A 23,891-nucleotide genomic window follows, 5' to 3' on the forward strand; every position below is an offset into this window, starting at 1 on the left:
TGCATTTCAAAGATGTTAATAAAGTAATCCGAGGTCGGCTGAAATGTATGAGTCAGCATGGTTCTGGAAAAATGTTACAGTTTCATAACAGGAGTTAATGGCATTTTACACACAGGTGCCTCCAAATGTTTCAAGAAATAAAGTTTTTCTCTGCAGTAAAGGGGCGAGTTGTGCAAAAGAATATGATGGGAAACTCAGTAAGAGTACAGGTTAACCATTTGTTACCACTAAAAAGTGGGCTACAAGTCCCTTTGTATATCTGACATCACTTCATGGCTACTTAGTCATACTTGTATCATATATATATGTTGTATTATCATAACTGATTTGGGGGAATTTTACTTTTGTATTTACAGGAATTGAAATAAAATGTTATATTTTACATGAATAGACTGTGAAAATGTAGAATGGTGCTGAGAACTGTACTTACAACACTGTAGCAGTTAACATAGTACAAACAGTGTAGGTTCATATTATGTACTGTAACATGACATGGCTGTACAAATGAATGTGAATCTTGTAAGTACGTTTTTAAATAAACCTGCTAATTTTAAAGTTGTATTGAACCGTTTTACCACTGTGTTACTCTCACTTCTGAGGGGGTCTGGGGGAAAAACTGAGGTTCATATTCAAAATTTTAAATGAATTCTTATGTGAACCAGAGGCATAGAGCTGCCCGGCAGGCAGGCTCCATGAATAGTAAGTGCAGGGCAACTGTAGACTTAATGTCTGTGCACCACTGCGTACACCATCTTTGTTTTGTTTCAGGACTACACCTCTAATCTAAGTTATCATTTATCATTATTCATACCATATTTGTCATTATTTATTCATTATTGTCCTTTCTTAATGCATTCATTATTGATTGTTATGGAAAGGTTTAGTTTGCATAATCCGTCTACATGGCATCAGTGCTGTGCTTCACATTCTAAGGAGCTGGCACTCTAATAAGAGGGTATCTTAAACATTTTACTTTTGCACAGTAGGAGAGGACGCCTTGTTTCTAACCAGATCAGGTTAATTTGGTCTGGTTATGAAATAATAATGATAAAAAAAAAACTGACAATGTCCATTGAGAATTTCTGCATCAAATGCGGCTGGTGCACATTGAGGAAAAGTCTCAATTGCTCCTGGTTGGGCAAACAGGTTGACGGGGGGCAGTTCCTCAGACATCCGAAAACGCTGTGCAGCCACACAATGATGGGGCAGTTTTGGAGTATTTTTCTAGAATAAGTTTACCACTAGATGTCACGCTACGCCTTTGCTGCCAGCGGCCTTCTGATTGGCTGGAACAGCGGCGTCACTCTCTACGTGCCTCGGTGACGCCCCACGCTTTCCCACCATGCAGCGGGGTGATGTCTGAGGAAAGATGGCGGAAGGAGGAGCGGCTGATCTGGATACCCAAAGAGGAGAGGTCGCGGCACTGTTGAAAACACAGCTAAGGAAGGGAGACACTTGGTAAGACTTGAGCTGAAAGCTTTTCAGAGATGCTGCGTGGCCGTGGGCCGGCTAAGCCGAGGGCTGTCAACGCCGAGAGGGATAAGTAAAAGCCGAGGTGACGGGGCCGTGTTGACAGTTAGCTCCGAGCTTCATGTGTGTCAGCTCGGCGGGGCTAGCGGTGTTGGAGCTAACGTACGCTACCAGGCTGTCAGCGAGCAACTGACTGAGCCCATATTTATCTTAAAATGTGTATTCAAGTGGTTGTATGTACCGCTTACCGACTACCGTCTCGCTTTTTATCTCATGACACGAACACAGTGAGGCTAACGTTACATATCGTCTGTCGGAGGCTAGCACTTAGCTTCTCGGCTAGACCACCGAAGCTGTAACGTTAACGTTAAGTAGTTCGCCCAGTCAGTGGGTTCATCTGTCGACTTCGGGAAGGGCGGAGTCGGGGTAAAAAAAAAAGCACCTGTCAAAATCACAGAGCCAGCTGGCCAGGCATGCAGCAACCTGAACTCGACTCGGCGTCAACTCAGCTTACTGTTACAACTATCAATCTGTGTAATGTCTGCTCCTCAAAGGCAGATTTGTTCAGGTCGCTGGCGGAAAGGTAGCCTGTTACCTGTCCAGATCATTGCCCTTTAACGTGTAAAACAGGAAAGCACCTTATGACTTTGTTACACGCCTCTTGAACTGATCTGTACTGATTGACAGTGTCACACCTTGATTTGCTTCATGCGAGCCAATATGTTCCCACCTGCCTTCCCCTCAGGTACCTGGTGGACAGTCACTGGTTTAAACAGTGGAAGAAATATGTGGGATTTGACAGCTGGGACAAGTACCAGATGGGGGACCAGAATGTCTACCCAGGACCAGTTGATAACTCTGGTCTTCTCAGAGGTAAGATAGATTAAGCTTCACCTGTTTAGACCTTAAACCGCCTTTATGAATGTGTTTAAAACACTTTGTGGCCTTGTACATGACTCGGGGGACCCCATGGTAGTAAAGCTTAATCATTCTGGAAGTAATAACAAAGAGCTGGGAGGAAAAGGGAATGGAAAACAATATTGTTGACAAAGTCTATAGAGCAGGCTCTTTTTTTGGAGGGGGGGTTCATAGAAAGCTCTCCGGCATACCGTTTTCTTTGTCTGCTTTGTGTTACATGAGACAGTCAGAGCAGGGTCGGTAGTGTAAGTGAGCAGTTATTGTACCCGGGCTAAATAAGCTTCTATCTTCCTCCCTCCCTGTAGATGGTGATGTTCTCGCCATCAAGGAGCACCTCATCGATGAGCTGGACTACATCCTGGTCCCCACAGAGGGCTGGAATAAGCTTGTCAGTTGGTATGGACTGACAGACGGTCAGGAGCCAATTGCACGCAAGGTAAGGATTCAGTAATTAGCATGAGACTATGTATGGATTACAGGGACAGGGAGTGCGCACTGTGGTAGAAGTGAGCACGAGCAAAGCTGGTTTGGTGGTTTCCTCTGATGCAGTGTAATGGTTGTGGTCAGTGGGTATTGTGTGCTTAATAGTGTTGTGTGGCTTGTGCTTGAAAGGGATGAATGTGTGGCCAATGAAACCACTTGAAATCAGGGTGTCAGAAATGCAGCACGATTGTGTTCAGTTGTGACATTTAGGCACTACATTTAGCTCAGATTGGAGAACAGTATGCTTATCTTAAACCCCAAAAAAGCTGTGGTATGTACTGACTAGTCCACTTGATTTGTCAGAGATACACTGCACAGAGGAGCCAGAAACAAAGAGACTATCTTTCATCAGTAGGAAGCAATGGCGGTGTGTTCCATTCATTTCCTTTAGCTTTTCATTCATTTCTTTCATGAACTGTACTTGTTTTGGGGTTTTATGAATCCTTCAGTGCACACATTTGGCTTTAAGTGTGGTTACAGTCAGTAAGTTACTCAGTTAGTCAGTAGAATCCTTCGTGATGGCGGCTACGGCTTAACTGGACCGACGGTATCAAATCCCAACTTCAAATCTTGCTAGTCATGGCATCATGGCTGCTAGAAGAGGGTCCTCTTCCCCCCTCCATCCCTATCACTCTCTGCCCCCCCACCCCCCACTTTCCATTGACCCTCCCCTTTTGCCATGTATGTCGTGGGATGTATCGGGTGGCCGCCGGGTTTCTATTTTCAGGCAACGTTCTGGATGACTGAAAAGCTACATGGAGCGATCTGCGAGACACAACATGCAGGAGGTTCATTATCAGTTTTTCTTTTTTTTTTAAGTTTAACTCTTTGTTTCTTTCGTGGGGGGGTGCCATTCTGAGGTTGCGGGGGGAACACAAGAGTTAAAAAAAAGGATTTAGGAGGATTTTAGTTCCAGGTTTCGGTGCTATGTTTCCTTCCGCCGGCTGTCCTCTTGTGGTCTGATTGCCAACACCAGCGGAGTGCTCCTGCGTGTCCTTGTTTTTTGAAGTGGAGGAATGCCGGCTGAGGTCACACTGAGAGACGCAGCGGGAAAAGCTTTTGAGAGGAGTGCAAGTGCAGTGGGGGGGTGGGGGGCGTGGGTGGGGTGAATGGTTTTGGCTCGGCTCTGATTTGAGAAATTCTGTCACAGTTTGGACATGAGTTGGGCTTTTTGCTCTGCGCTTACAAACACATGGGTGTTTTGGTGAGGGGGGGAGGATAGGCCCACCAGTGGACCGGGACTTGGTCAGGGGAGGGGGCTCGGAGAGAGTTGGGGGTGGGGGGTGGGAATCTGAGCCACGAGTGTGTGTGTGTGTGTGTGTGTGTGTGCATGACTACCGCAGTTCTCATGGACATTTCTGAAGTTGGTACTGTGTGTATATGTGAGTGTGTGTTGGAGGGCGCTGAAATAAATAGGCCGGGACCCCTCAGCTGTTTCTACGAGGTGCTGCTAATTTAGGCGCTTCACTCTGACTGTGCTCCTATCAGGACGCCATCTGAGTGGCAACCGGGCCAGCAAACCCTGCTTTGTTATCTACTAGGAACAGCCCATAATTTACTCGTTCTGTTGAACTGTTTAAGGCAGCAAGTTGACAACCAGAATAACATAATACAAGAGCTTCATCTCATATGCAGCGTTTATATTAAAAGTTCAGGTACAGTTGGAAGTGGTACAACAGGCTCTGTATGGTTGATTTATTGTGCTAAGCTGTCAGGCCAGCCGCTGCATATTTTCAAAAACACAGAGAATTTGCATACGATTAATCATGGATTCAACATTAAGAGACATGAGTGGTTATTAATAGCCCCTTGTGTTTGTTCTCTCCAGGTGGTGGAACAGGGTATGTTTGTGAAACACTGCAAGGTGGAGGTGTACCTGACGGAGCTGAAGCTCTGTGAAGACAGCAACATGGACAATGTGATCACCAGACGCTTCAGTAAAGCTGACACAATAGGTAGGCCCGAGTCGCCCCGGAGTTACCGCCTAGAAACGCTGCTGGTGATACCAGAGTGGTCACCAAGCTGCTCCACGTTGATCTGACTCCTGAAAAGGATTTTGGTCTTTAGCAAAACATTCACTGTAAATGTCTTTATTTTAAAACTTTACTCTAAACATATAGTAGCAGCAGTTGTCATGATTTTATTTAGTGGATCTTTTAGACCCAAAACTACACACTTATCTTGTACATTCACAAAAGGCTGTAATTATACACAATAGTCATGTTATTCTTGTGTAGTTCTGTAATGTCTGAACAAACATGCTCATTAATGTGTTGACAATGAAATTTCTTACTTGCTGCAACTTGTTATTTCTTAGTCTTTTACTACTAACCTCTGACACTCATAATACGCAGATAATAAAACACGTCACTAGTAAAGAATCAAACACAAGATTGCTTCTAAAATCCTGTCACTTAGTATCAGACTTATTCATGCCCCAAAACCATGTGGGTTTTGATTCAAAGCAAACGTGACAACAGATGATTTCCTCGATTACTTCCTCATTTTTGGGTGAACCGTTTTATCGAGTCTTTTCACTTTCTATTCCGCTTCAAGTAACCAAACTCATGCTGTCCTCTTCTCTTTTTCTGTGGCGATATTCACGCTGCGCTGCAGATATGATAGAGAAGGAGATGAGGAAGCTGTTCAGCATTCCTGATGAGAAGGAGACCAGGCTGTGGAACCGGTACATGAGCAATACCTTTGAGCCTCTCAACAAACCTGACAGCACCATCCAGGATGCCGGTCTCTACCAAGGACAGGTAGGAAACTTTACGAGACAGCCCGGCATGTTTTCCTTTTTCCTTGAGATGACAAAATGTGACAAATGCAGCTTTATACAAAATCCCTTTTTCTCCCGAATCTGTATCCAACAGATTCCCACAACCAGCAGAGGGCACAATAACAAATCACAAGTGAATAACTCACTTTTTCTTTGCATACATATCTCTATAATGTACCATGTAGTATTTAAATGTCTAATTTTGTCTTTACTGCTATTTAAATCTCAGTCAGCCAGGCTCAGAGCAAGAAACGGTGTAAAAGTAAAACTTGCAGTAATGGGAAGTAGCAAAATATAAACCTATTTCTAAGAAAATAAGATTATTTAAATTACCCTCGACAGCGAAGTTGGACTTCATCCTTTAATGAGATGGTTTCAGTGTTGAAACCCACAACATCTGTTTGTCAGCTGCCATGTGAGGCATTCAAGCTCTCTGTGTAAGCTGCTTAAACACGTATGTCCTGGCATCCACCTGCCAGATGAGTCCACCGCTGATTAATTTAGTCACCCAACAGACCTTCGATCACAGGGCTTCTCTGTTCACCAGCAGCCGCTCCAGCCTCAGACAAATCCTCACTGAGCCAAAAAGCAGATAAGATGCATCCCACTTCCTGTCTTCCCCCTCCTATTTGAAACAGACACTGTGTGTATAAAGGAAACAGAGAAATTATCAGGGTCGTTTCCCATCATCGATTTGCATTTCACAAAATATGTCTCTCCTTTCACCGGGCTCTGCATTATTAAGAAGTTAAGACAAACGCAGCTTATCTGCCGCAGAGTGCAGATGAGGAGATACCTCTGTGAGTTGGCATCTTTATAAACGAGTGAACGCAGATGGAGCCCTCCTTTTTCTTTTCTGCCGTCTCCCACAGGTTCTCGTAATAGAGCAGAAGAGTGAGGACGGCTCATGGCCCCGAGGCTCCACAGCACCCAAGTGAGTGAGCAGCGCGTCACCTGGCTTATATGTCTTTGTTGACAGAAGGAAGAAGTTACAACAGAAACGGAAAAGCGATTTCTATGCTCTATCCAAACACTGCTGGTGATGATGACACATACAGTAGACAATGTATAGTTTAGTTCCTTTTTTTTTTTTTTTCAAATTTTGGTCAGTTCAAAGGGGGATAAAGATAAATGATGTGACACAGCACCAGAAGTTTCCTGAAACGCTTTTCAGCCTCGCCAAATTGAAAACCCCTTTAAAAGTTTCGCTGCTAACGTCACTACAGCACCTCATCATCTTCAAAATACTCCTCCTCCTCTACGACTTTGCCTACCTCCTTCGCTTGACGTTTTGTTGCTGACATATCTCTCTATTTATTTTATCTCATCTCAGTTTTATTTAATGGACACTTCACACACCTTTTTTCTTGGATGGATCCTTTTTTTTTTTCTTCTCTACTCTAACTCATGATCTATTCTTTATCTTTTGAAGGTCATCTGGTGCTTCCAATCTCTCTGCTTTGCCAAAGATCTCGCCTTCATCTCTCACAAACAATCATAACAGCAGCTTCAACAGCAGGAAGTAAGGCTTAGTAGTGGGTTGAACAGCTGAGGGGTGGGTTTTTCTTTTTTTTTTTTGGGAGGATGTTGACAGCCAGAGACAGAGCCTGGAGGTGTAGCCCGGCGCAGACCTTGACGTTAACTTGGCTGGAATCTCAGAATCGAATTGGCTTATGAAGTTGGTCCTTAAGTCTCTCCTCCTCATTCGAAGCGGTTTACAACATCGCAGCATCAAGTGTGTCAAAGTTTGATTTCTACAGGTCTGTCTCTGGCTGTAGTTTTGGGGCTTAAAGCTGTTTGCAGTCTCAGCTGTACGAGCTGATGGCAGGGAGGGGGAAGGGTCTTTCTGAGGGATTGATCTCTGTGGTATTTCCATCAGTGACAGCAGTGCTTTCTACAAACGGCCCACTGGTGCCTCTGGGTGCCTTAGTCAGCGTTTAATTACGTTTGTTAATAGATAGCATCTGATTTTTGCTACCTGACTGATTGATAGCTTTGGCTAAGGCTGCATAATTACGGGTAATGTGATAATTATTTCAAGCATTAATTTGTGCTACAGGGCCTTCATTTCACTCTTACTACCTCATCAAACAGTCAATCGTAACACTCACATAATGACATATCAGTGATGTGTTTGGAGTGCAGCTACAAGCCCGAGAAAGACAAAAACATCTGATTTGATACCAGATGTATCCAAATAACATGGTCTACGTACATGAACTGAATTGTTTTCAGTATAAGCAGTATAAATATAAGCTTCTATTCAGTTCAGTCAATTTCCCTACATGGCTTATTTTCCAGTCAGATTCAGATTTGAATAAATGCAGTTCAGAGATGCAGCAGGAAAGTCAACGCAGCAGCCCTAAGAAAAAAAAACATAACAATAATGTACAATTGTCTCGCAAAAAAAAAAAGCTGAATCCACAGTATGTTGCTACTGTCTCAATAAAACATAACATAATCGTTGCCATAATACATTTTCAGACATAAAAAATAATCCTGTCGGAGCATTAGGCAGCATTGTGTGGTGTTTTAGAAGCGGTGCGCCCACACCAACAGCCCTTACGTTATTTAGTGCAGTGCTGCTGTGTCTTATTGTGCTCGTAATTACAACTTTGAGATAATAAAACTTTATTTGCGCTTTATTTGAGGCACGGCTACAAGCTTGACAACATAAAGATAGTCATCTGCATTTATTTATAACTATATTGTCACATTCAGATTCTCAGAGGTTCACTCTGAGCAGGTTATTTCGTTTTTACTTTCCTCACTTCCAAACATAGTCACAAAATTTGACCGCCCAAATCTCCGTCTTCACTAGTTTTAGGTGTTTTTAGGGCTGTGTTTAGGGCTGCTGTTCCAGCTGTGTGATCAGTCGCACATCTGCATGTAAAGGAAGTTTAAATTTAGAGGTTATATCATTGAAAAATCACTGTACCTCTTTAACATGCAGCCCCAGTGTTAGCCTGCACTTCTCATGCTTTATCACCTTCAGTCAGAGACAGAGATGATGCAAAAGTTGCGCTGCATGAGGTCAAATCAGAGAATCATTTCACATATCAGTCTGGATTTCCTCCTACGCCAACAGACGAGTGAAACGCAGCTCGGCTCTCTCCAGCATTCAGTTTCTGTTCAGTGGAAATGCTACTGTAACCCGATGAAGGGTTTTCCTCTAAAGCACCGGCACCCAGAGGACGCGCCGGCCCTCTGTTAGAGAGCACTGCTCGTCCGTGGGTGGAGCTTTCCGCCTCTGCTGTCCAGTAGACTCTTTCTGTCCCCCCCCCCTCCGTCTTCCACTCGATGTGTGTGATTTACTGCATGCCCGAGTGTGTCTGTGTTTGTGCATCTCAGTTGTCGACACTTTGCATCACATTTCTCAGTACTGTGGGAATGCAGCAAATGTAAAGGAAAAAAGAAAAAAAGCCACCAGCTCGGCCACCCGAAAAATCAATATTGATAAAGAAGGAAGGTGAAGCGAACCGAGCCCGTCCCCTCCCACGCTTACCGGCTTTACAGTAAAAGAGTCTCACCCGTTCTATCTCTGCATCTACACTACTGGCTTGTAGTCAGGTTCATGGTTTCACATTGTCATTTCTCTGCGTTCTATCATTTGATACCAGGGGCATCTTTTTCTCCGCGCAGTGTTTGTTGAATGCATAGTGTGGGTGACTTGGGGAAATTGGATCTTCAGTCCCAGCAGCTCTCTCTGTCCCTGATTCACTATAGTGCCAGTGCTGTCGTTTCCTCTGAATTATGCATTGGGCCTTTTTTTTTCTTTCTTTTTTTTAACCCCCCCCTCCTTCATTTTAAGTGCTCTCACATTACATAACACTTGTCTTTTTGATTTTGTGGTTTTGCTCTGGTCAGTTTAGCCATAGTAGCGATGCTGTGTAACAGCAGTAAGTGTCAGTGTCATACGAGGCGGTGTCCCCTGATTTTGGCAGGCGGTCTCTCTCTCTCTCTCTCTCTCTCTCTCTCTCTCTCTCTTTTGCTTTCTCTTTCTCTCTCTCTCCCTCTCTCGGTTTCCTTACCTCTCCTCTCCCCTGAGCTCATTGCGATGCACACATTCTGCAGTCTAAGTGACCTTCAGAATACATTTCATTTGCTCCTGCTCCCCTCATTGCTCGCCTCCACACCCTGTGATGAAACCACCCTCTTCTCTCGGCTTTATTTTATTTATTTAGACCCTCCCCTTTAAAAGCTCCCATACAGACACCCATGGCATATTAACGAGGATGGGTAGAGGGAGTGTCAAAGTGTGTGTGTGTGTGTGTGTGTGTTTCACTGAGGAGGGGTGCAAATAGTGTCATAGGGTGCATTTTAACAGCAAGAGAAGGTGGGGGAGAAGAGGGGAGGGTGTTGAGATGAAGGAGTACGCAGCCTAATGTGTGACTAGAGTGTTACAAAAGGGGGATAATTGTTGTCTCGGCACAAGTGCGTGTGTTAATGTATGTGTATATGTATGTTAGAGAGAGAGAGAGAGAGTGGTGGAGAGATACTCAAAGAGAGTTAGGCCTGTGAATACTGCAGCCTCAGCTGGATGCAGTGGATCAGCTGCTCCCTCCATCCCCATCTCATTTCTCTTCTGTCAGCCTCCCCCCCTTGTACTGTCCGCCCCTCCCCCTCTATTCTCTCTGCCTCTCTCTCCCTCTCTCTCTCTCTCTCTCTCTCTCTCTCTCTCTCTCTCTTTCTCTCTCTCTCTCCCTCTCCCTCTCCCTCTCTCCCTCTCCCTCTCTTTCTGTGCACCTCTAGCTTCGGTAGCAGTAGTCTTGAGCATCCTTGCTGCTGCTGATGCTGCTATAAATATCTGCTGGTAGCCGTAGAGCGGCAGAGAGCAGCAGGCAGGCCAGAGGGAGGAGCAGGGGACCAGAGGACAGTACAGGACAGTTACAGGACATCTGAGGCAGAGAGGATAACAAGATGACAGGCGGTCGAGCCCGAAAAAGAAGAAGGGGGGAGCAGAGAGGAGGGGAGCTGCTTAGTTAGCTCTCTGAAAGAGGAGGAGTGTGTTTTTGTGTGTTAATGCACTTTGTGGTCCGGTTGCTCGCCTGTGCTGGACTTGGAAGTCAAATGGAGGCCTGAACTTGGGTCCGTGCTGCTGCTGCTGCTGCTGCTGCACCTGCACAAGAACGACCTGAGTTATCATTGGTGCTCAACAGTGGATTACTGGAGCTGGACATTACCTCGCGGCCTCTCAAAACCAGGATTTTGCATGCGCCGGACCCGAACCGAACCTCATTCCCGGCTGCCGGCCGTGTAGTTTCCTGCGGAACATGTGGGCCGGCGTGGGCCGGGGCGGGGCTGAGATGTCATGCTCCTGTGTTGCTGGTGGTGCCTGAGGCCTGAGGCGGTGGAGCTGGACAGCAGAAGGGTGGACCACCGTGTGTTGAACTGCGAGGCCACTGCTTCCACCGCCATCACAGCTGTTTCCCTTGACCAGTGGGAGGAAGAGGCTACCAGCACTGGTTTGCAGCCACCCCAGAGGTCTGCTGATTGCTGCAGCCGAGGGAGGCCTAGCTTTAAGCTCTATATGATTGTCTAGGAAGCCTGAGAAAAGCCTTTGTGGTGGTGGCGTGGGGGGGGGTTTATAGTTTGGTCTGTGGTCAAAAGAAAAAGCGGAAACTGAAGCTGTGTTTGCTTTGTCTTTAAATGTTTGTTTTTTTGAGTGTTTTAACAACTTTGTTTTGAGGAAATGTTCAGTGTTGCATTAACATAAGTATAGAAATAAGACGCCTTCATGGATTTTCTGTGCTTGACCAACACTAACCTGCCTGATTGTGCGTTTTTCTATGTTTATTGCACAGTGTGAAGAATTCAAGCTATAGTCTGCCGTCCTACCACCCCTACAGCAACAGCTATGACTACTCGGACCAGACCAGGCAGAGTGAGCGCTCAGGCCTCTGTGGACTCTCCAACCTGGGCAACACCTGCTTTATGAACTCTGCTGTGCAGGTAACGAGCACGTCTTCTGGGAGCTCCACACAGATCCAATAAAGAATTATTCTAAATGCCTTCCCAAGCCTTCGAAAAGGTTCATTTGGAAAGTCTGGAACAGTTTTGCAGAGATGCTGCAGAACTGTGTCTGACAGCACTTTGGGCTCAATTTAATTGTGTTCATGCTGCATGGTTTGCGCCCAGAGAGACAAATCTCCCAAGATCAAGGTGCAATACATGAGGAAACATGTTGCAAGAGTCTTGAAGCTGTGCTGAAAACTTGTAGTGGCTCTACACTGCAGTGTTTTTTGTTTTTTTTAGTCACAAGTCTGCATATGTACGTATCATAGAAGGTATTAAACTAAAAATTAAAAAAAAGGCTGTCACAGCTTGGAAGTTTGAAATGCTGATCTCATGAAGTGTCTAAATCCACCCTCTGCTGATTACCGCCCTCTCTCTCTCTCTCTCTGCACCCCCTCAGTGTTTAAGCAATATCCCTCCACTGACGGAGTACTTCCTCAAAGACAAGTTCACAGAGGAGCTGAATGAGGACAACCCGCTGGGCATGAAAGGGGAGATTGCCCGGGCCTACGCCGAGCTTATCAAGCAGCTGTGGTCGGGCAAATACAGCTACGTCACCCCAAGGCCTTTCAAGGTGAAAACAATACAATTCTTTGATTATTTTTTATCTGTACAAGTGTCACACACGGAAGCTGTTTGTGCGATTTGTACGGGCAGTCGTGGCTGAGAATGTAAAGTATGCCGAACTAGATCTCCACTCTGAAAGAAGCACACGTTTCAGAGCTTTTCTTTTTTTCCCGTGTTTTTTTTTAACCACACGTCTTTGCTCGTGTTTTTCATTCTCCAGACCCAGGTGGGCCGCTTCGCCCCCCAGTTCTCGGGCTACCAGCAGCAGGACTCTCACGAGCTGCTGGCCTTTCTCCTCGATGGCCTTCACGAGGACTTGAACCGCATCAGGAAGAAGCCCTACATCCAGCTAAAGGACGCTAACGGCAGACCCGACAAGGTTCAGCACAAAAGATAATTCAGCTCATAAATTCTGATCCTGGACTGAAATTGTCCTGTGGCCAGCCAAACTTAATGAAAAGCTGTTGTGTTGCCTAGTTACTATTTGTAGTCAACTTAGTCTGTTTATTTTTTAACAAATGGATTGTTCAAGCATTCAGATATTCTGCGCTAGAAAACCTTTAAGATACCAGAGTGTATCTGTGTGTTTATTTATGACCATCACATGTGTATAGGTTCATGGTCTCCTGTAATGTGTGGTTTCTGTTTGCTGTGTATTCCAGGTGGTGGCGGAGGAAGCGTGGGAGAACCACATCAAGAGGAACGACTCCATCATCGTGGACATCTTCCACGGCCTTTTCAAGTCCACCCTGGTGTGTCCTGTGTGCTCTAAGGTCTCCGTGACCTTCGATCCTTTCTGCTACTTGACTCTGCCGCTTCCCATGAAGAAGGAGCGGACACTGGAGGTCTATCTGGTCAGACTGGACCCTCTGGCCAAACCCACCCAGGTAGCATGCAAAAAACAAGCTCGCCGTAGTGTCATAACATTTTGATATCCAGCGAGCATAGTAGGTTAATGCCATGTGTTTCTGTTTCAGTACAAGCTGACGGTGCCAAAGGTGGGCTACATCTCTGACCTGTGTACCTCCCTCTCCAGCCTGTCTGGGGTTCCTGCTGAGAAGGTATAAACATCACAATCGGCTCCGCTCTGGGCAGTAATCCTGCTCTCTTATTAGCCATCTCACTCTAATGTTGACATCTCCTCAGACAGCACAGACCAAAAATAGTCCGTTCCCTTTTTTTAAGCTCTCCCTGCCCACCTGCTTCAGCAGCTCGTGGATAAAATGTTGTATCTGTTTCCTTTTTAGATGAAGGGATACAGAGCTGGATAAACATTGTATCAGTGGATGCTGAGCAAATAAATGATCTTTATCCCATATCAGTTCAGGATATGTTCTGTTATTATGTCTAAATCTTAAATATTTAAGACCTGTTTCTCTTTGTGTTTTTCCTCCAGATGATTGTAACTGACATCTACAACCACCGTTTCCACCGAATCTTTGCCACCAACGAAAACCTCAGCAGCATCATGGAGAGAGACGATATCTATGTGTGAGTGTCAAGCTTGGCTGACAAGACCAGATTAAAATCAGACATGGCCTTTTTTGTCTTTACTCATGAATCATGGCTTAAAAGATGCAGCATGAAGTCGGGTTTATTAATCAGTTCAATTATGGGTGATTTGAAGTCTTGCTTGATAAATGTTTGTGTTTTGACTTCATCAGTGACAACATTTGTGACATGAGAGATTTAAAGCGCAGACCAGTTGGCAGTGTGCCACTTTGATTTGCTTCATTTGCCAAAGACATAACTTTCACGCCTGTAGCTGAATTAAAGCTCATCCAGTCCAACTTCAAAACGGAGCCCCCTTCTCTGTGCAGATTCGAGGTGGCGGTGAACAGGGTGGAGGACACGGACCACGTAGTGATCCCAGTGCACCTGAGGGAGAAATACAAACAGTCGGGTTACAACCACACCAGCACGCCTCTGTTCGGACAGCCCTTCCTCATCGCTGTGCCCAGAACCCTCAGTGAGGACAAACTCTACAACATGCTGCTCGTGCGCCTCTGGTACGTCCGCGTGTCTCACACTGTCTGATCAGAATTGTTTTTTAGATTTATTGTACCTGAATGCCTGTGTATATTAAAATGGCTTCCTGTTTACAGTCGGTTTGTGAGATCTTCAGTGGAAGAGGAGGAGGAGGAGGATTGTGAAGAGACACAGCCATCCAAACAACACACTGTCAATGGGAATGCCACTAATGGACTGCTGGAGGAGGGGTCGCCAAGTGAGTGCACAAACAATGAAGTTTTAAGTTGCCTAAAATGATTCTTTAGTAGCAGCAGAGGTGATTTCAAAATCTGCTGTGTCGTCCCTCAGGTGAGATGGAGACCGACGAGCAGGACGACGAGTCGAGTCAGGATCAGGAGCTGCCTTCCGAGAACGACAACAGCCAATCGGAGGACTCGGTGGGCGGGGACAACGAACTGGAGAACGGCGTGGTCGGCCCGCAGAACTCCACCAAAGGCCAGCAGACGGCCGAGCACAACAGAAAGAGACTTTTTACATTCCAGTTCAATAACATGGGCAAAACGGACTTCTCGCTCATCAAGGAGGACACCAGGCAGATCCGCTTCGACGAGGGACACCTCCGACTCAGCGGTAGGAAGCGCGGCCGAGCGAGGAAATCCAGAACCCATTTTAGGAGAGAAATAAATCTTCTCATAATATCCTCAGTTTAAAATTCAAGCAAAGTATAATCAACTTCACCACTTAACCTCCAAGGACTATTCACACATTTCAACTTTACAATTTAATCAAGGCATAGGAAAGTAAATGACTCATTGCATGAGCACCAGAATAAATGATCCTGTAAATGCATGAAATGAGCAACTACACGATGATGATTAGAGTGTAAAGTAGAATGAAAGCTGACTCATCTGATTCATGTATCTACATTCTGGCCACCTTTTCACAGACCGCTCTTATCTCTCCTTGGACTGGGAGCCAGAGATCAAGAAGAAGTACTTTGACGAGACGGTTGTTGAGGTAAAGCCAACAGCGGAAACTTTGGACGTTCTCTGAAAGAGTTGTCTGCTCCTCACGGCACCAGTGGAGCAGAGAAGCTGCGTCACTTTCTACCACACACACACACACACACAACACTAGTTTAGAACAAAAGCAGTTTGCCATCAAGTCAGGGAATATGACAGTGTGACCCAGACGGGAGCGACGGGGAGTCCTGGTGACGAGCTGTAATCAAAAGGTCAGAGGTTTGATGTCTGTAGCTGCCACTGGTCAGGCATTAAATGTCCACCCAGCTCATTACAGGCTGCAGTAGACACACACATCCTTGTAACATTTGAAATATAAATAGCTCCTGCCTTAGATTTTAATCAAATCATTTTAGTCATTTTAAATAATTATTGTATTCTTAATCTAACAAGACGTAAATACAAGGCTGGTTTTAGATTAAATGTGTGTTAAGGAGCAGTGAATGTGAATCTTCGCTTTTCCTCCAGGGCAACAGGCGAGTTCAGGCTCCCTTTATACACAATACCTTGTCTGTTAAATTGTTTTAATTAGAACGAATTCATAGGTAACACACTCATGACACTTTATTAGCCTGAATTGTAACTTGAGGAAAAACATGCAATACTCATTTAAAGCCTCTCTTTAAAGTGTAAAGGCGTTATCTGTTTTAATTCTATTTATAGAATTCAATCAGTGTCCAATGAGACACAACAGTGCTGCGCTGCTTTTTTAACAGTTCTCTGTATGTGTGTGTGTGTGTGTGTGTGTGACGGAGAGCAGGACTTTGACAAGCACGAGAGCATGGAGTACAAGCCTCAGAAGAAGGCTTTCTTCAAGCTGAAGGACTGCATCGAGCTGTTCACCACCAAGGAAAAACTGGGAGCGGAGGACCCATGGTGAGACACACTCCATCCAAACAGAACAAGTCACGAGCAGGCGACGCTCGGCCAAACGCTGAGTCATGATGCGTCACCTAACCTGTGTGCACTCTTGTACAGGTACTGTCCGAACTGTAAGCAGCACCAGCAGGCCACTAAGAAGCTGGACCTGTGGTCTCTGCCGCCAGTGCTGGTGGTCCATCTGAAGCGCTTCTCCTACAGCCGCTACATGAGAGATAAACTGGACTCCCTTGTTGACTTCCCACTCAGGTACAAACACACTAACACACACACACACACACATACAGAGGAAAAGCAATTTATCACTGGACCAGAACGCTGTGTTTTCAGCAGAGGTTCCCATATTCTCTCCACACCTGCAATACATCATCCACATGCTGTGCAGTAGATTCACAATAAACACAATGGGGTCCAAAGGTGTGAGACCCGCTGTGCATGTAATTATACACAGTGTGTAATTATTCACACATGCTGGGATTTATTCCCATACATAATATTGTGACAATATTTCAATAGATTTGGTTAGTTATTAGTCATGTGTGATGGTTTCTAAGTGCTGGGGATTAATGGACATCCATTGTTTTGTACATCACACACATTATTTGAATTTTTTGGGGGGGATTTATGTTTTAATGCCCTTAAAGGGATAGTTCAACATTTTTTAATTCAAATTCATGCAAAACCGCTGATGGCGTGTTCCCGTCGGGGGCAGTTTTTCGGCAAGCAGTCTCTGCATTTGCCTCGAAAACAACTCGGTCTCATAACATTCTGTTATTATCTCATAGCGTGGTGAATGTGCAGGTCACAACTTGTCCACCAGAGCGTTTTGGAGTTGTTGGATTGTGTATTTGATGAGTTTGATGTGGGAAACCAAGAAATCCCATTAGCCTCTGTAGCGTGGCTCTGAGCAGCTGGCAGCTCTACTCCGCCGTTCTACAAATAGCTTGCACCGACAAATAAAGGTAACGACCGTACTCCTAAAACTATAGGGATTGTGGCAATGGGCCAATTTGTCAAAATGTTGAACTATCCCTTTAAGATAGGAGGAAATTTCAGTTGTTTTAATATGAACAACTTTTAGTACCATTTAATAACTTTTGATACCTTTTATAAGCTGCTCACATACCAAAAAGTATTTATTTATTAATTTTCTGCTATTTATGCTGTATTGTTACATGTTGTACCTATGTCTTACACATCTCATTCATACATACACATTTCCCCTCAGCGATCTGGACATGTCTGAGTTCCTGATCAACCCGAACGCTGGGCCGTGTCGCTACGACCTGATCGCTGTGTCTAACCACTATGGTGGAATGGGAGGAGGCCACTGTAAGACTCACACACTTATCGGCAGATATCATTTTGATTATCAAACAGCAACTCTATCTTACGCTCCACTCTTGTCTGCATCAAGACAAATAGAATATATATGACAGACCTGGGGGGCTGTGATTGCAGCAGTCTAGGGGGTTTGATGTTAACATCAGTCGTGATTTATGGTGTTTCTTTCTACTTTTCTTCAAACACATCAAACACAACTTTGTTTGACTCTGAACCTCACAACAGGCTTAACAGCAGGGCTTCTCTGCATCTTTAAAGATAAATCTGTTTGCTTTTGTTTTAAGGACTTGACTTGTAGGCAACCCTGCACACGTGATAAAGAAGAGCGCTGTGGATACACTTTTTAATTCAGGACTATGGAATTTATAGAAATTTTGATTTCAAAGTTGCAAACCTCTTGTCTGACTGTTTAAACGCACCTATAAAGAGGCAATAAGAATACAACAATAATGTGTTTAACTCTGTACTTTCTCTAGACACCGCCTATGCTAAGAACAAAGACGATGGAAAGTGGTACAACTATGACGACAGCAGCGTGTCTCCTGCCAGTGAAGATCAAATAGTGGTGAGTGTCCTCATTTGCAGAAGCCAAGCAGCAGACTCGCTGTACGTTTAGCAGAGCGGCTATTTGCTGTGCACGAACTGGAACGCTTAATTTCATCAAAGTAATGAAATGTCTAATGTTGTGACTAATTATGATTCTGCCAAACAAAGACCTCCGACTGTGCTCGTACTGAGCGTGTAGGTATTTGCAACGAGATTTTTTAAATAAAAAAATAGAGTAATTGGCAAAAGGCTTTTACACCTCAGCACAGAAGGAAGTGTAATCACTTTTGATGAAACAAGGAAGTGACCTGTCCTACATTTCACGTTCATCCTGCTTGAATATAGTTATTTTCAAAACGAACAGAAGTTGCAAACAGATGTTAGCTAACTAGTATACCATCTCCTCAATGAACACATTTTCAGAATATTCCTGTTTCGCCGCCTCATTCCTGTTTGACTGATATTACTTTCAACACAGGAGTAATCGATGATGATTCAGCCAGAGATGCAGCTCTGTATCACATTAATATGTGTAGTTTGATGCTGTATCTGTATTTGGTTCTGGTTCTGTATCTGACTCGTAGCACTAGCACTGAAGGCAGCAGCATCCACATAAACATTGATTTTGATTCTTTAAAAAAATCAGATGGTAAGCAAGACGTTTTTGGCATAAGAAAATATCTGTCCATCCTTGAGTTTTAATATCTGATTTGATCCGCGCTGCAGAATTAAAATGTGCTGTGGTTTCGTTGTTGTTGTTAACAAACCAGATGAAAAGAAAACTGACAATATTCATCCGTCTCTTAGTACTTCACAGCTCTCTCATACACAAACCTGTTAATTACTAATGAGGATGTGCATCTTTAACAACAGTTTGAAAATTGTTAAAACAGATGGAAAATTGTTTTTGATGAACGCTACTAGAACAAAAGTGAGCTGCGGTTGTTACAGTACAGACTGTTTTCAGCTGTGGATTAATAAACATTTGTCACTTTCTGGCCCAGTGTAACAGTGACTCACCGGCCATCTGTTTTTAGGACTAAACCTCTGGATATTAAGCTACAAACAGCACTTGTTACTGGGACCAATTAATTCATGTTTTTTCTTTTGTGTGTCTTTTTAATGTGGCAATGTTGCACAATACGAACAGCAGAACAGAGCCGTAAGCTGCTCAGACCTACGCTACGGAGGCTAATGGGATTTCTTGGTTTCCCTCAACATCTCTGTCTCGTAACGTTCCGTTATTATCTCATAGCGTGGTGAATGTGCAGGTCACAACTTGTCCACAAGAGCGTTTTGGAGTTGTTGGATTGTGTATTTGATGAGTTTGATGAAGGAAACCAGGAAATTCCATTAGCCTCCGTAGCGTAGCTCTGAGCAGCTCGCGGCTCTGCTCGGCCTTTCTAAAAATAGCTTGCACCGACAATTAAAGGTAACGAACCTACTGCTATGACTATAGGGATTATGGCAATGGGCCAATTTGCCAAAATGATGAACTATCTCTTTAAGTATTCCAGTACCGACAGATTTGTTATTACTTGTTTAAACCAGTAGGTTGAAAGATGTTTGCAATGTTGAGCTTCCTGATTACAAAACATGCAAAGTCACTGACCCAAGTTAAAAAAAACAAAACAAAAAGAGAAGTCAACATGAAAGCTGAGCCACATCAGTGTTTGAGCTCTGTGTGCTGTGATTTATCTCTTAAGTCGCTGTAGCCAAGTGATGTTTTCTGTGTGTGTCTCTGCAGTCCAAAGCAGGCTACGTGCTGTTCTACCAGCGCCAGGACACAGTGAAAGGCACCGGCTACTTCGCTCTGGACCGCGAGGAGGAGGAGGAGGAAGAGGAGGAAGAGGACGGAGAGGAGGAGGAGGTAAATGAGAACGAGGAGAGACAGGAGAGAAAGGCCGCCTCCTCCACTCAGGGTGCCTCATGTGCCGCCGCCACCGCCGCCGCCGCCGCTGCTGCTGCCGAGAACGACGAGGAGGACCTGAACGAGAACCGGCGCAGGAAGAACGACAACGAGCAGGAAGAGGAGGAGGAGGAAGAGGACGAGGAGGGGGAAGAGGAGGAGGAAGGGGAGGAGGAGGGGGAGCAGGCGCCCAATAGAGACGTCACCATGAAAACCAACTGAACGCTGAGTCGAGAGGGATGCAGATAAATGGAGAGAGAGAGACTGGGATCTTTCCATCCAAAGCCATATGGACACACAGCATGGCGGCGGGCGCCACCGGTCCCACCCAGCGGCTCGGACTCGGCCGCTCCACACGGGGGGCGGAGCCAACTGTAGGTAATGACGACGGCTGTTAGGTCAGGGGGTGCTGCTGCCCGCGGTACGCAACTCTAAGAAACCAGAGCCCCCTCCTCCTCCTCCTCCTCTGTGGTTGGATCACTGTGTGCGCGCGCGTGTGTGTGTGTGTTGCAAAGTGTGTGCGAGTGCGTCGCCATTGTCCATGCGTTTAGGATTTTCTCACTGAACGACACCGGGTATTGATTTTTCGAGGCTTCACAGTGCGTTAGTGTCGCGCTTTTCAATCTCCCTACGCTCTCTGTTTTCCTTTTGTCGTTTTATTTTTTATATATTTTTCGAGAGCAATGCATCGTTTGCATATCATTTTAGTACCGTTTAGATATTTTGTAAATATTTTAAAACACTGAATCATAGTGGGTTTTCATGATGCGCTGAAACATTTTTTGAACTTGCACAATCAACCAACCATCCACCTTTATATATATTGTTTTTGTTCTGTTTTTATGTGTTATTGCCAGACAAACTGCAGGTGTTTCACTATGGCGTCGTCTCTCAGAGGGTCTCCTCACATGAAGCTGCCTTCAGTAAGCAAATGTGGAGTGGTGACGCCCCCGTAGCTGTGCGGTTTTATACAGTGTCAAACAGCCAAACTGTCCTAGCTTTGTACTGCTGCTGCTGCTGCTGTGATCTCGCATTTTTACCGATTAGACGTAAACTGACTTGAACCTTAGTGAGTTAAGATCCCGCTTCAGCTGTCTCTCTCTGGTCTCGATCGTTTATACCCAAACAGGAAGCTGCAATATAATCCAGCCAACTTTGCGGAATAACCAAACGGATTCTATTTTAGCTGCGGAAACGAATCGGGAGATGAAGTCGGTATTGAAATTCCTGTCTTAATGAGCTCGACAGACATTCGAGGATCAGTCCACAACAGCTGGCAGACGCAGATCTTTCCCTTCAGCTCTCCCTCTTGAGTTCCTCCCGGTAGGTGGTGTTTCAAAGCTTTACCACGGCTCTGCACTCGTTCTCTTCTTCTCTTCATATCGGAGGAGGCGCGGCGAGATTAGGAACAATCGGTGATTTCGCTGACATCGGATGCATCGTCTCTTGTTTGGATCACCTCGGCCTTAACTCTTAATCTCAGACCAGCCGCCTTTTCTTTGCACATCACTATCACGCCATCTTTTCTTTGCATGTTCCCCTCCCAAACACACTAACACTCTAGTACGAATGTCCATATTTACTTTTCTATCGCAGCCACATCATCTACAAATTATTTTCTTTTTTTGTTGTTTTTTTTTAACCCACAAGAGGGCCAGAATGTATGCTGAACAGAATGAACACTGACCAGATGTATGTGGTTGATGCCTTTTGATTCTTTATAGGGACAGATTTGTTTTTCTTTTTCTTTTTTTCTTTTTTTTTCATGGCTCCCTTTCTTGGTTTGGTTGAATGCGATGGTAATAGATTTCCTCACTTTGATACTAGCTGTATGAATCCATGGGTACTGTCGAATGCGTCCCTTTCCAGATGGGGGGTGGTGGGCGGGATGCTTTCTTTTTGGTCATGAGCTTTGAGGATGGATAGGGAAGGAAGCAGGGAGGAGGACAGAGGATGGGTGGGGTAGGGGGGGGACAAAGTGAAATCGGTGGGGTGAGTCTGCCTAAAAGGCCTCTCAGCCTCTGGGATCATGATACAGTGAAAATATTTTGTGGCAGATTGTTGCAGGATATTCCTCCATCGGTGTAACTCATGATAAAAACTCTATTCTCCATGGTGGAGTGTTATGTTTTCTTTTTCTACCTGTTCGTTCCATTGTAAACAGCATTAGCGTACCTGTTGTTGCCTCAGAATATTAGATGTGTACCATGCCTTTATGAGCATCTGTGCTTTCCACTTCAGTGGGCTTTCATCGCCACGGCGCTGCCTTGCTTTTTGGGCGACTCACCCCACCCCGACTGAGTGAGATGTGATTGCTACTATAGGCTTATACAATACTGTACATAGGAGTTCACTCTGTGAGTGCACATTTGATAAAGTTTATTTATTTATATGTAAGCATTTAATAATAAACAGACAATATATTTAAAACCTTGGCGAGACCTGACGTGTCGGGGGGTGGGAGTGGGAGTGGGGTGGGGGGGCGGGGACTGTGGCTGTAGTCCACACATACACACCAGTTTGCAAAGTCTTGCCTGCGCTCTTGTCAGGGAGGGAATATTTTTAAAAAAACAAAGGATGCTTCTGTTGTTTTGGGACTTTTTTTGTAAAAAATAATCCAGACATCCTTGCATGATGAGATAATGGGGGTTTCCAGGTTTGGCTGCACTTGAGTTCACTTGGGTTTACATTTGAAATGTGCATGTGTATTTATACACAATCTTCAATAAAGTTGTGTAAAGCTTCCTGTGGGTTCTGCTCTGGTTTTCTTTCCTCTCTGTCTCTGCCTGTGTGTGTGTGTGTGTGTGCTGTGTTCTCTAGACCAGGGGTTCCCTAACTTTTCCATGGCGAGGCCCTGAATAGCATTAGCTTCTGGTCAGGGACCTGCTTTACAAACCCACTGAGTTTTGCAATGGTAGTGGTAACACTTTATAGTACACTCTATTAAGCATTAGTTAAGCATTAATTAATACTGAATTTTTCATTTATAACACATGAATACTCATTAGTATGTAGTTTATAAATACAGTTAGTGCTTATCATGTTTATAAACTACATACTAATGAGTATTCATGTGTTATAAATGATGAATCTAGTATTTAATGCTTAACAGTGTGTACTTATTATACTTATTATAAAGTGTTACCATTAACAGTTAATGGTCATGATGTCATGAATGATAATTTGTGTGGCAGGAAATTAGAAAGATGAGCATGGCAAATAAGGTTTCGATCTTATGATAATGCCCAAATACAATAATTCGGTTTTATTTTGCTATTTGCATTTCTTCTCATCTTCCCACCAATTTGCTGAGGACCCCCTAGCAACCCCTGGCGGCCCCCACTTTGAAAACCACTGCTCTCTAGACCCCCACCACTGTCCCTGATGGGTTTTCATAATAAATGAAAGATACACTTGTTAGTTCTTGATAGAGGATTAACACAACCTTAAATCAGTATCAAAGTTAGAGGGAAATCCTCAATAATTTACAGTTTTCTATTAGGTTGGGTTGAATGATCAGTGTTTAAGTATGAAAGTGAAGCCGTAAAAGCTATTCTACACCCTAATGCCCAGTTGTGCAGTTTCTGTTTTCATCATCACCATCCTCCTCCTCATCCTCATGATGAAAAAGCCTGATCACAGCAGTGCCTCAGTCCTCTCTAAACATCACCTCAGAGCAGCTCTCAGCCTCTGAACCGTGTGTAAGTGAAGAATTTCAATGAGCTTTGCAGTTTGCCCTCCATTTTCTCTGCTTCTACCCCGGTGAAGGCAGCTCCAGCTGAGCTGAGAGGAGGAACACGGTGTTCTCTCCGGGTTCTGACGGGTTCTCTGCCCGCTCGCAGCTGGGAGGTCCCCCCATACCCCACCCCCAGCTCAACCAACCCACCCCGACCAGCGACTCTTCCCCCCGACCAATAGGAGGCAGGAGCAGGGGGCCGGGCCGTGTGCAGAACAGTGGATCACTCCTCAGAGAAAACAGAGACCA

The 23,891-nt window shown here is 44.8% G+C and overlaps 1 protein-coding gene across 7 annotated transcripts; it reads left to right on the top strand.

The window, feature by feature from the left end:
* Positions 1-1,349: 1,349 nt before the first annotated feature.
* Positions 1,350-22,621, top strand: usp15 (ubiquitin specific peptidase 15). Of its 7 annotated transcripts, none has more exons than XM_083999913.1 (23): positions 1,350-1,458; positions 2,216-2,343; positions 2,694-2,824; positions 4,700-4,826; positions 5,488-5,633; positions 5,748-5,786; positions 6,526-6,587; positions 7,086-7,175; positions 11,458-11,605; positions 12,069-12,242; positions 12,456-12,614; positions 12,898-13,122; positions 13,213-13,296; positions 13,632-13,726; positions 14,056-14,244; positions 14,341-14,462; positions 14,555-14,836; positions 15,153-15,223; positions 15,989-16,104; positions 16,207-16,356; positions 17,336-17,439; positions 17,928-18,016; positions 19,745-22,621. In XM_083999913.1, the coding sequence occupies exons 1-23, from the start codon at positions 1,370-1,372 to the stop codon at positions 20,126-20,128; spliced, it is 3,204 nt and encodes a 1,067-aa protein (XP_083856039.1). In that variant the 5' UTR covers positions 1,350-1,369; the 3' UTR covers positions 20,129-22,621. The 7 variants fall into 7 exon arrangements, with proteins under 7 accessions (XP_083856039.1, XP_083856041.1, XP_083856043.1 ...); XM_083999915.1 differs by having other exon boundaries at positions 11,503-11,605; XM_083999917.1 differs by lacking the exon at positions 7,086-7,175.
* The last annotated feature ends 1,270 nt before the right edge of the window (positions 22,622-23,891 follow it).

This window comes from Trachurus trachurus (assembly GCF_905171665.1).
Source record: "Trachurus trachurus genome assembly, chromosome: 23".
In the NCBI taxonomy this organism is placed as follows: Eukaryota; Metazoa; Chordata; class Actinopteri; order Carangiformes; family Carangidae; genus Trachurus; species Trachurus trachurus.

Excerpts from the sequence above, each read along its gene's own strand:
- usp15 (XM_083999913.1), top strand. The coding sequence starts at position 1,370 with ATGGCGGAAGGAGGAGCGGCTGATCTGGATACCCAAAGAGGAGAGGTC. Across the intron at positions 14,837-15,152 it reads GGGACACCTCCGACTCAGCG|ACCGCTCTTATCTCTCCTTG; the intron begins GTAGGAAGCGCG and ends ACCTTTTCACAG. Across the intron at positions 16,105-16,206 it reads CTGGGAGCGGAGGACCCATG|GTACTGTCCGAACTGTAAGC; the intron begins GTGAGACACACT and ends ACTCTTGTACAG.